Source organism: Pteronotus mesoamericanus, unplaced genomic scaffold (genome assembly GCF_021234165.1).
Source record: "Pteronotus mesoamericanus isolate MK-2021 breed Mesoamerican mustached bat unplaced genomic scaffold, CSHL_Meso_final contig_68, whole genome shotgun sequence".
Taxonomy (NCBI): Eukaryota; Metazoa; Chordata; class Mammalia; order Chiroptera; family Mormoopidae; genus Pteronotus; species Pteronotus mesoamericanus.
The window spans coordinates 26,662,382-26,675,353 of NW_026555234.1; the positions used below are offsets into that span (position 1 = coordinate 26,662,382).

The window sequence follows — 12,972 nt, forward strand, 5'->3', positions numbered from 1 at the left end:
ATTTCTAGTATTTCATGACCTTGAGCAAGTTTGCAATCTCTCTGTGACTCATTTAGTTTGACAGTGGAAGTGGAACAATAGTATCTATTGCATTATATGTTGTGAAGATTATAGTGACAATAAATGCATTCATCTCACATAATGCCTCAAACATAAAATTCATTAATGAATATTTTTTTCAATTTCCATTGTTGATTGTATTACTAATGCAATCCTTCATGACAAAATCTTCTGCTTAATGAGACTTATTATTTAGTTCAATAATTTAGTTAGATCTTTTCCTAATATCTGAATCTGCAAAATCTAACACTCAGCTCCAGTAAGGAGCTCTGTCATCAAAGCAAGCAGAGTCTGGTAAAGAACATTTCCAGAATTAATTTTACTTTCTTCCTTCTGATAATAGTGTGATCTATCTTGTTTAAAAAAAAAAACACTTGCATTTGTTTCTGATTTGCATATGCAATCAAAATCAAATATTAAACTTCCTTTACAAAATCACATCAATATTCTCGAACAATACCATATATGTTTGAAAAACATAACTTTTAAGGTTTTGAGCATTATTCTTTACGTCTGCTTCTGCAGACTTCATTTCTCCCAATTTAATTGCTTTTATTAAAGCAATTTAATTCTGGGGAATTTCAGAAGAATTGGAAGGCAACATTTCCTTGCTTTTGATTTTGGTTATTTGTTTCTTGTCCTTGAAGCTGAAGTGAAAAATTAGCTAGGTTCCTTTTCAGAGCACACAGATAAATTGAACCTCTGGTTTTACACAGAAATTTCAAACATTTTCTCATGTATTTTCCATTTCATGTAACACAAAATACCTCTCTTATTTGGTCATCCTAAGTGTTTGCTTTTCAGAGCAATTTCTGAGGCTTATTTGACAATTAGAGGCAAAGTCTATTGAAAGGTAAGAGACAGAAAAGGACAGAAAAGAGAGATGGGATATACTAGGTTGATAAAGAGCAGGCAAATTTCTTTAATGCACTTGCTCTTTTTTTAATACACTTTCATGTCTTCAGTAGCAACTTAGAGAATAAGCCCTACTCACAAGCACTTCTGTCAAAGCTCTTGAAAGAACAGTGTGTTTCATACTTGCTTTACTAGAATTTACCTTCATTTTATGTTTATAAAGCAAGTGGATAAACACAACAAGGAAGATCTAGTCTGATTATCAGAGGTTTGAGTGTGTTCTTGACATCTCATACGTTTGTTCAAGTTGGGCTAGATAATCTCCAAGTTTCCATTCTGGTTTAAGATTGTGTACCTTTTAATTCTATACCTAAGATCCAGTACTTTAAATTCTATGTATTTATCTATGTATCCATCCGTCTATCTATAGTAGGCTGAATAATGGAGTCATCTCCCTCCACCAAAAATGTGTATGTTCCAATTCTTGGAACCTGTGAATGAGTGTTACCTTACAGCAAAAGGGACTGTGCAGATGTAATTAAATTAGGAATATTGAGATGGAAAAATTACCCTGGATTATTGATGGGCCCAAATGTGATCACAAGTGTTCTTATAAAAAGGAAGCATGAAGGTCGGGGTCAGAGAGGAGATGTGGTGATGGAAGCAGAGGTTGCTATAGTACATTTTGAAAGTGGAGGAAGGGAACACTATCCAGAGAATGCAGGCAATTTCTAGAAGCTGGAAAAGATAAGGTAAAGGAGCCTCTCCTTGAGCTGTTAAAGGGAGCATGGTCCTGCCAGCACCTTAGTTTCTGCCCAGTGAAATTCATTTGGAACTCCTAACCAGCAGATTTACAAGATAATAAACTATTAAACCACTATGTATGGCAATTTGTTACAGCAGCCTTAGGAAACTAATACACGATCTATCTAAAATCCCTATATATTTATAAAACTTGAGGATTCAGAAATTTGGAATCTATCCCTCTAACTTTTTGTTCTATATCAGATGAGATGGGGTATAGCTGGACCCAAAGAGAGTCAGTACATGACCAATAGGGTCATATAAAAAGTTAGTTCTATCATTTACTTGGATAAAATACTAGTTCCATTATTTGCTGGGTATCTGACTAGGCTTGTCACATACTTCTCTGTGCTTTCGTTTCCTCATGTGAAAAGTTAAGATAATGATAGCGACTACTTTCCTCATAGAATTAAAGGAGTCAGTGCTCATAAAATAATTTTTCTTTCCCTGAATACAGTGTTTTGAATCTGGAGAAGAGCACATCTAGGTGAGATTGGGACCATGACAATCGCTACAGTCAGAAGGACATTACATTTAAACCTGTAAGCCTAAGGAGGAGGAAGCAATGAGGGATTTGCCTGAGGCCAGGCCCATCTTCTGAAACTTCTCAGTTTTCACTAGTTCTGTTGCTCTCAGTCTTCAGTCTATTCTGGGAATTCCACAGAGACTGAGATCATGTCTCTTTATAATGCTGGCATTTATGAAAGCATCAAGTTGAGATGAGATGCAGGTATTTCAACATCTAACGTAGGTTCTTTTTTTTTACCATTTCATTTTTTTAAATTATTTTATTGTTGTTCAATTATAGTAGTCTCCATTTTTCCACCATTACTCTCCCCTGCCCTACCCACCCCCCAACCTTCCACATGTGATCCTCCCCCGCCCCTGTCCCCACCCTTTGTCCATGGGTCCTTTATACATGTTTCTTGACTTGGCCATTCTCTTTCTTCCCCCTATTATTCCCTCCCCATTCCCCTCTGATTATTGTCAGTTTTTTCTTTATTTCCATAGGACCAGTCTCTTGCTCACTTGTTTGTTTTGTTGATTAGGTTCTACTTTAAGGGGAGATCATATGGTATTTGTCTTTCACCCTCTGGCTTATTTCACTTAGCATATAATACTCTCCAGTTCCATCCCTGCCATCTGGAAGGATAGGAGTTCCTTCTTTCTTTCTGCTGTGTAGTTCTTATCACATTTAAACCCACTAAAAGAGATTAACTACATTAAGCTGATTATTCAGGCATTTTCTTCGATGTAGAAAATCGAGAAGATTTCGATCTTTTATTGTTTGATTTTTATTCATGATATGTATATATATATTTGGAAGACTTGAAGTAAACAAACACTTTTCCCTTTAAGAAAGAGCGCCAGGATTTTATAAAGTAAAGATGTAGGACATTATGAAAATGGTCAAGGAAGGACTATCTAAGCATTTATTACTCTGATGCTATTGTTTAAAGTTTTAGTCCCATTTCTTCTGGTTTTGCAACTTGAATCTTTTATAGAAAGAGAGGGGAAAATAATTTTTCAATGTCTCCATTCACAGAATGTTTTTGATTCATTTGCTGCCTGGCTTTTCACTGCTGCAGTAAGTACATTTTCTTTGGGATTGGATGCTTCTAAATATGGTGATTTGGACATTTGTTTTGATATCACTTTTATCTGCCAAGGTGAGCAGAATCTCAAATGCTAATAAATAATGTTTGTAACAAGTTCTATAACAACTGAAGCATTCATATTGGAAGAGAGATACTTTTGTTTGGTAGGAATGTGGTTTCCATTAGATCCTACTTTCTCTTCTCCTGGCTGTGTGACTTTGAGCAATGATGATAACTGGCGTGATTGTAAAATTTTACAATTTACAATGTGTATTTAGGTGCAGTTTACATGTGATTCTACAACTCCCCGTCCCGCCCCCCCCCCCCCACATTAGACAAGAGAAAGTCCTGGAAAAGTGAACTGATTTCCCGGTTTAGACAGCTAAGCTCCAGAGCAATGGCTCAGGGTCAGTTCTCCTCCACTGCAACATGTTGCTTATTCTGAATAAAGTTTGATTCAGATCATTAAAGCGAGTCTCAGTTTTTTCCCATATAAAGCGTGTAAACCGATGCATTAGACTAGATGTGATGTCACAAATTCAGTTCTCAAGGAGTAATATGGGCAATGTCAATGAAGGCATTTTTCTCGGCATAAAGGAATGGTGTTAAATGTGGCATCGGAGGCTTGTGCCCCTAACTGGGGTAGCTGCTGCCAAGCTCTAGCTATTGCTTTTGTGCAGGAATGCAACAATACTCTAAGTATTGTTAGATTTCCTGCTTTTTTAAGAGAAGACAAAACCTAGATTTTCAAGTGAAATCTTCCTGTGCTTCATTAATGCTAAACTGGCAAAATTAGGACCCTTTTCCAAGGTCTCCATGAGGGGGGTGGAGGATAGGGATACCTTTATTTCCACTGACTCTAATGTATTGTTAAATCAGCATTTTTGGGGGGGTATGGAGCATCATTAGGCTCATTAACTTTTCAATTAATATCTAGGCCAAATCAGTAATAGATTTGGACACCTAGAAAATTCCTAAGGAAATAACTGAAATTCATTTGTTTATATGATTTTAGACAATTATACACACAGAAAACGTTTATGTGTTTGCATGAATTGCTTGTGCCTGTCTTGGTTCCAGCCAGAAATGAAGTTTTCTGAACTTAGGAAAGGAGGGACTTGGTGGTATCTGATACATACACCCCACCCTGTTGCTTTCACTCAGAATTGATGGTACGTGGAAACAAATGTAAGTGATGATTTAATTCATTAAAGAGGTTTATTTTTTGATCATCATATAATTATGAAATCAACCTCTGCCATTTAAGCTTATGAGGTTTATGATGTAAATTGAGACTCGTTGGTGATGATAACAGTGATGATAGTGCTGGTGTTGGTGTGTGTCAGTGACATTTTATAACAATGATATTAACAATCAAAAAGATACCATTTTACTGAGTGTTTATGATGCATCAGGCTTCATGCCAAGCGTTTTTCTATTCATGGAATCATTTAATCGCCACAAACCTCCATGGAGTAAGCATTAGTGTGCCTAGTTTTCAGATAAGAAAACTCAGGTATAAAGAGATTAAGTAAATGGTCCAAGATTATCCAGTTACTGAGAGGCAGATTCAAACCAATGTGTGAAAAAGAAGCCAGAAGATGTTTAGTGAGCATGTATGATGTACCAGGTAATTCCCTGGGTCCTCAGCTCCGGTGTACAAAGCTAAGTCCCTGCTTCATTGGGGTTATGTTTTATTTGTGGAGGTTGACAGTAAATTAATAAATATATACAATGTAATATGCAGCAATACTATGTACTCTAAAGGACAGAGACAGGTCAGTGGAGGGCTTATTTCCCACAGGATGTTCAGGGAAGGTCTGTCAGAGGGTGACATCGGGCAGAGGTATTAGAATGAAGTGGGGAGTTGAGCAGTGTGAATTTCGGGGACTGTCCTGGGACAGTGCCTTTGTAGTACAATCACGACTCATTTCTAGAACGGTTTGACCCATTGGTGGGTTGTACTTATGAGGGATGTGTAGCATTCCTTCCGATGGCAAGAGCAAGGACTTAGGAGGCAGGCCCAGGTCCAAATTCTGGTTCTGCTCCTTTTGGCTCTGAGCTCTTTGAGCACCTTATTTTGAAGCTTCAACTTCCTTATCTGTGAAATTTGTATAATAAGCTTTATCTTTTTTGATCAATGGAAATTGAAAACATAACATCCCCTTTGCAGTCCTTGGAACTGCATATAAAAAATAAGTATGCAGGAGTTATACACTAATTACTAGTTATTATAATTATTTTAGTAATCTGTGCTTTACAGAGGGCCATGGAGAAGTTCCCAGGGTGTTTTTTTTTTGTTGTTTTGTTCTGTTTTATTTTGTTTTGTGTGTAAAGCGTGAGGAGGGGATAGGGCATAGATTATTATTCACCCTCAGAGCTGAATATGCAATAGTGGTAGAATGGAAGCAGATCCAGAAAATAGGCTAAGAGAGGAACCAGCTGTGGAGAAAGTGGGTTTTGAATCACATTAGTTAAGAGCAAGAATGGAGTCCAAGAGGTGATTTGAGAGCAAGATAGGCAGGAGGTTATTTATTTTAGTTCCATATTAAGAAGCATTCCATAATATATGGAGGGACCCCCTAAAACCAGAATTATCTTCTGGAGGGTGGGTGCCCTCCAGTACAGGCTTCCTCTGCTAGGTGAGTGTTCTAGGAACTCATCTGTAGTAGTGCACCCACTGGCATCGTTGTGAGAGGCTGCATTCGGCTTCAGTGAATTTTTCTGAAGGCTCTTTGAAGGCATTTGCCTGTTTCATGATGGGTGATTTATGAACACACCTGCCCACACTGCACTGAGCGTTCAGTAGTTATTGATCAAAAACGGCATGACCTCTATGCCCCATACTTCCTATTCACCCGATCTCACCCCATGCACCACTTTTTGTTTCTCTGAGTGAAAAAAGTCCTCATAGGGAAACATTTTGCCAATGTGGAAAAGGTGAAGCAAAAAACAACAGAAGCACTAAAAAACATCAAAACTGATGAGTTTAAAAACTGTTGAGCAGTTGGAAAAAGGTCCAGGTAAGTGCATTGTATCAAGTGAGGAGTACTTTGAAGGTGACTGAAGTTTAAACATGTAAGAATAAATACACAATTTTTAATAAATAAATTCCATTCTTTTGGGGTGTATATAGCAAAAAGGAAAAAGGACTCATGGACATGGACGACACTGTGGTGATTTCTGTGGGAAGGAGGGTATAAAAGAACTGAATGGTAATGGGAAAAATATAATAAAGGTTAAATTAAAAATATTATAATTTTTTTTTTTTTTTTTTTTTTTTTGCTTAAGACCTGAATTCCTAAAGTTGTCTGGAGGCCCCAATTTCTTGATGATTGAGGGACACATTGGGATAAGACCAGGGGGCCTATTTCAGGAGGCTTTTTCAACCATGGCCAGGCTGGACAGGCAAAGGGTCAAGTGGAAGTAAGCCACTGGATTTGCTCCAGCCTGAGGAGGTGGATCTGCTCCACGCTGATCCTCTGATGAGGTGAGGCGAGGTCTAATTCTTGTCCTGAGTTCCAATGTCAGTGAGGGCTCCAGAATTGTCCCAAGGTGACTGGGTAACTAAAGTACTTACGTTTCACAGTGACTAGTGCAAGCTATGGACATATGTTGGCTATTCAGGAGCCTCTCAGTCTTTTTCACAGCAGTTCCCATCTCTTGCTTACAGGTCAACGTTTGCTGCAGGTTGTTGTGAGGCCTCAGGGCACCCTGAAGATTCATCGTTTTAAAAAATTTTTTATTAAAGAGCTTGAAATTACAGTTTACATTCAATATTTTTTTGTATGGGTTTCAGTGTATGGCATAGTGGTTAGACAGTCATATCCTTTACAAAGTGTTCTCCCGATATTCCAATATCCAATGGGCATAAATATTCATCTTTTGAGTCAATGGAAAGGAAGGAATGGCCTGACTTCGTTAACATCTAGGTCTGCCCTCAGAACAAGCAGTCTGCAAAATCCCAAATGCTTCTCAGCGCTGTCTCAGATGCCTCCATCCTTCATTATGGTATTCCCATGGTAACCCTCAGGAAGGGAGCAGAGGGACAGCTAACCACTGAGAGTCTATTTTTAGATTTCAGGCAGATGCTTTTCCAAATCTGTTGAAGGAAAGAAAATGAAACAAATGTAGAAGAGGATTTTTTTTTAAGGCCAAAGACAATCTCATTTAAAATTTATATTAAAAAACTGGAAAAGCCCTTGCGAGATCATTCAACACACCTCTCTCTACCTTTAAGAGGATGTACTTCTAAGCCATAAGATAGAAACAAAAATTGTGCAATAAGGTTTTTTAGAACATTTTACTTAATAGCCTATTCTAGTCGGAACCCATACTTTCCACCCTGAATATACCCTGTATGCAGTCTCAGTTCTGAGACCAAGGCAATTGGAACTGAGACCAAGATTGCTCAAGGTGAGGACTATACAGCTCTGAAGACGTAATGCATTTGGACTCCACCACCAACGGCGCTCCCTCGGTTTGTGCAGTGCACATCCTGTGCAACCATTTGCACTGGCTCTGCTTTACTCACCTTTCAAAATATAAATCTCTCCCACCCTCCTTAAAAACCTTCAGGGATTTCTCGCTGCTCTTAGGTTAAAGGCCTTTGATCTTTAAAGCGGCATTAAAATACAACATGATAATAGTCCTGTCCAGAATCATTTGGTACTGTTATAATTCTATTGCCTTGTGTTTCAGCAAAAGACCTTCTTTTAGAGTCTCAACATGCCATCCGTCTCCTATTTCAAGATCTTTGCATGTGCATATGAGACTTTTCCCCATGCTCTCCACCTAGTTAATTTCTCAGTTAACTCCTTATATTTCCAATCAGAACTCAAATATCAGAAAGACAAGAGAAGGAGTTCCTGCAATAGCTTCTCCTAACATTTTGTGCATTTTCTTAACAACACTTAACAGTTTGTATTTCTTTATTGGTGTGACTTTTTTCTATTACTTCAAACAATGAACTTTATATTGTTGGGGAATTATATTGTTTAATCACCATTATGTATCTAGTACCTAGCACCATGTTTGCCAAATAAATTATTCTAACAATTGAATGAATGACTAGCAGTCATTTTAAAGGGATATAGTGGCAGATTCTCTGTCAAGCCAAGCTGCCAATGTGGTTGCACTGGGGCTCCGCAAAATGTAGTGCACACTCAGATTTCCCAGAACACTTGTTAAAATGCAGATTCTGATTCAGTAGCTCTGGGATGAGGCCTATGATTCTGCATTTCCAACTAGTATCTAACTAGCTCTAGAACTTGGTTCCCCACTGGAATCGGCACAGGAGCTTTAAGTAAATTTGCTCTGAGGTCCCACCCCCGGTGCTTATGGTTTAATTGGTGTGCGGCTGGGGATTTGTAAAAGCTCTCAGTTTATTCTAATATCTAACAATCTTGGAGATCCATTGATTCCAGGCAAAGCTCATCCTCAGCAGTAGATTAAGAGATATCCTTTGCATCCAACATGCTCATCTGATAGGGATATATCTTATTACTCTTTTTTAAGAGCAGGACTCTTAAGAGACACACACAAAAGTGGTACCTAGCATTGGCTGTATGAGTAGAGAGAATCCTATGTGAGTTGGTTAATGTGGCAGCAGAGAGGTCTGTCTGATCTTCAACTTCCCCACTTCTACACATGGGGCAAATGCGTATCTTATCAAATATTTTTAAAAGTACACGTAGCTATTGAAAAAAGTAGAACATTTTGGTAGGACCAAAGGTGGTTAAATGCAGCCCAAAGAACAATGCATAGTTACTCCAAAATTAACAGAAACAAAGAACTTTGGTGCTCTTCTAAAAGCTGCACCATTGATAGCAAATTGCCTGATTGCAGACTTGCCCGTAATCGTGAACTTGAAGAGGAGCTATAGGCTCCTGGGCATTTGGTTGCTCTTTTTGGAGATCAATGCTTCTTAATCTAAAGCACAGTAATAATTTCCTTTGCTTCTCATTTATTACTCTGATTTTTTCCACTGAATTATTTTTGTTAGTGTGTTTAATCTTAAAAAAGAAATTCACAACGTGGAGTGCAATATTTTTGTACTTAGCACAGTACTGTTTCAAGCCCCATACTAGTTGTTGTCACAGTCTTCCCTACTTTATCTTCTCAGCAAAACTGTTAGGTAGCTGTTGCTGTTATCACATTGTACAGATTAAACTAAGGCTTGTCAGTTTATGAGCATGCAAGAGACACACAGATGACCAGTGGCAGAGCCCAGTTATACCTGATGCTGTTTCTACCCCAGAGTTAATGTATTACAGCCTATAGGACAAATTCAGCCTTCAGGTATGTGGGTCTATATGGTCTCAATTTTTAACGAGGTGCCAAATTTAGGCAGCAGAACATTTCCTGTAACTATCCATATTGCAAGCTTACGCTTAAAATAATCATGTCTGACAACATTGAGTAACTTGCCTGCAAGCCTGAAGCTTGCCTGAAGCTGAGAAAGGTTTTTCCCTTTTATATGACAGTCTCCCTGCCTCTCACTAAGATCTCTTTCAGTCCTGACCTGGCGAGAATTTATGAGTCCTGCTTGGACCCTTCATGCCTCTGGGTTTTCAAATTAGCATTTAAACGCTACAGAGGGAAGAAATGATTCTTACAACGTGAACAAACTTTATGTCAGGAAAAAAAATGTCCTCTCTTTCGGCGAGTTGGAGAATAAATATTACATTGCCATTTTTGTGATTGTGGACCTTTTTAGGACTACTGGTACATAAGCATCTAGCAGAGTGTTCTGATTTCTTTGAACACAAAGTGGTAGAGCTTGGTATCCTACCTTCTGATTCTAGTACTTAGCTGGTTGTAGTGGTTAATTGCATGGTGTGGTTCAACAGCTGTAGCCCTTGCTGACCCACATGGCCCTCGTATCATGGTATAGCTGCTTTCTGTTCAGTCTCCTGCAAGCAGGGCTGTGATAAGGGGGAAGGAACCTTCCTGAAGATGTCAGGACTGACCTGGTGTGGTGTGAGCGGTCCTGGGCAGGGTTTCCCAGGAACGCAGTCGCTGATTTCTGATGTAGCAGGAAATGCAGAAAAAACAATTCGCACCGTAAGGGGTCTGCAGCTTAGTTCTGAAAACTGCCTGCCGCTCTTGCAGTGTGCCCGTGTCTTTGTTTCCTTTTCATGGCTGGCTTTGACCCAGCGCCCCTCTTGCTGTTGGTCTCGATGCATCCCCCAAATCACTCAACCTGGCATTCTCCATGGCAGAGCCCCCTCACTGCCCATTGGAGCCCTGGGACTCAACAGAGCTCATGCCCATCCATGCGCTGTGCTACTCAAGCCTCAGAATGACCCTATGACCTAAATCTGGTTATTCCCAGGCAATGGTGGCTCAAAAGGCTGTGAAATTTGGAGAATTGATAAGTAAAAGAATTTTTTAACGGTTCAAGGTAACCTTGACTATTTTGTTCCATATTTCACTTTGGGTTTAAGAGGCTGATATATTCCGCTAATGGAAAACTGTTAAGGGAAGCAGATGCAAAGAGAACACTCCTTTCCATCAGCTTTATAGTAAACTGTTAATGTGAGGTTTCAGTAGTGCCTAGTTTTGCCTCTTTAAATTATGATGTGCACAAACTTTCTTTCCAATGCAATGCATCTAAAGCTTGGATACCTGTAATTTTTTGTTGTTGTTCTGATTGTTTAAGAATCACGGGTTTTTTTTTTGTAACTCTTTGGTCATTGTCCTTGTGTATAGTGACAGCCACATCTGTCAGCCCATTTCATTCAAGATGGTTAATTACTGAAATGCCAGACTTCTAAATTAAATGTTTTGGAATTCATTGGGTAAATAAATGCTGCTTTGGGGATAAAAATATATGTTTTAAAAAGAAGCAACTATAGTAATTGAGCAAGGTGTACAAAACATGTGAAAAATAATTGTACTATTCCTTATTTCACCACATGGCATGCCAAGTGAGACATCATCAGTTTTAAGGTATGACATATTCAATGTGCCGCTGTGAACAGAAAAATACTGTCAATGAAATTTATATTATGTCATTTATATTATGCAGATTGCTATCCCTATCGAAATTACAGATCTTCTGACTTAAGTAGTCACATCTGAGAAGTAACAAATCAGTACTCATTAAACTTTTGTTGCATGCCCTTAATGTATGACACTTGCTCAGACTTGTTAATTGTCTTAAAATAAGCCATAAGAAAATAAATGCAAGCATATTTACGCTACAATGTTTTCCCTTCAGCAACCATCAACTGAACTAGAATTCGACCGTGTGGTGATTTATACCACTTGCCTTCGCGTGGTGCGGACAACCTTTGAAAGATGTGAACTGGTAAGAAAGATCTTCCAAAACCATCGTGTAAAATTTGAAGAGAAAAACATAGCTCTGAATGGTGACTATGGAAAAGAGTTAGATGAACGATGCCGACGAGTTTCCGAAGCTCCTTCCCTCCCGGTCGTGTTCATCGACGGCCATTATCTTGGGGTAAGGAGAATCTTATTTTTGTTGAACCCTACAGAAGTGATAGAAATCAGTAGACCTATGACAAGGTAACTTGCAACATAACTACCAGGACACTTGCTATTTTTGGAGTTCAAACCAAAGGGACTGAAACACTTATTTCTATCCCAAAACAATGTATTGCAACAGTGTTCGTCCCCACAGAAGCATGATGAGATAAAATCAGCATGAAATTGTCTTTTTGAATAGGACACGTTTTAAAAATATTCAGTGGACATGAGTTTTGTGTTATGAAGTTTAACATGTGGTACAGAAGCTAATGTTTTTTTGGTACAGGCAAGAATAGTGGGATATTTGGAAGATACATATTTGTGAATTCTCTTAGACTCCATTATCCAGCGCTCAGTTTCCTACCTAACGAACCTAAGATGACAGTCCTGAAATGAAATCAATAAGCACTGGAGCCTGGAGCCAGGATTTTATCTGCTTGTTTAAGATCATTCTTGATTTTGGTAATGCAGTGTGAGACACAAATGCAGGCTAACAGTAAGCAGAGAGAACTCCCAGAGCGGCAAGAAAACATGCCTGCTTCATTTCTCTTTGAATAATACTCTTAGCACAATAACTCCCATTGATCTATGGACGTGCTCAGTCCGTAAGGAGCCTTGGCGAGGGCTCTGGTTAGTGCACTTTGCAAAGGCTGGGAGCAGAGAGCCCAGAGACACCGGCAGTTGAGGAGGGTGGGGCTGACTACAGGGTCACTTACCAGAGAACAAAGAGGGCCTGTCAAACCCCAGATATGCTTGGATCTAGGTTTTGTTTTGTATCTGGTCTTCACCTTCACCTTTCCGGCGAGGTCAGAAAAACCAAGTGCAGAAAATACTCACGTTCTGTTACAGGGAAACTCACTTTCTTGCCATGTTCTTATAGGGAAACGGTGTTCTGATATAGTGTCTAGAGCCGCAATTATTAGAGGCAGCCTGTCATCTTGTGGAAAGATAAACCCAGAAGAGCCGTGATTCATTAGCTCTGACATTATGCAATCTGACTTTCATTCTGAAGCAGGGGAATTTTGATTTGAAGTATTGAGCCTCATTTATTATATTTCAACACAGACCCTTAGGTCTCAGAAAGCTGTAACAATGGCAGTGATCATCATGATAAATCGTAATGATAATACCAGTAATACTACAAACCTACGCTCAGGACAGC

At 38.9% G+C, this 12,972-nt stretch overlaps 1 protein-coding gene across 1 annotated transcript in view; it reads left to right on the forward strand.

Moving 5' to 3' along the window:
* Positions 1 to 12,972, forward strand: part of GRXCR1 (glutaredoxin and cysteine rich domain containing 1) — a 94,342-nt gene that overhangs the window by 39,541 nt on the left and 41,829 nt on the right. Inside the window, exon 2 of the mRNA XM_054582257.1 lies at positions 11,542 to 11,784. Coding sequence (XP_054438232.1) covers positions 11,542 to 11,784 — 243 coding nt within the window. The remainder of the gene's footprint in view (positions 1 to 11,541; positions 11,785 to 12,972) is intronic.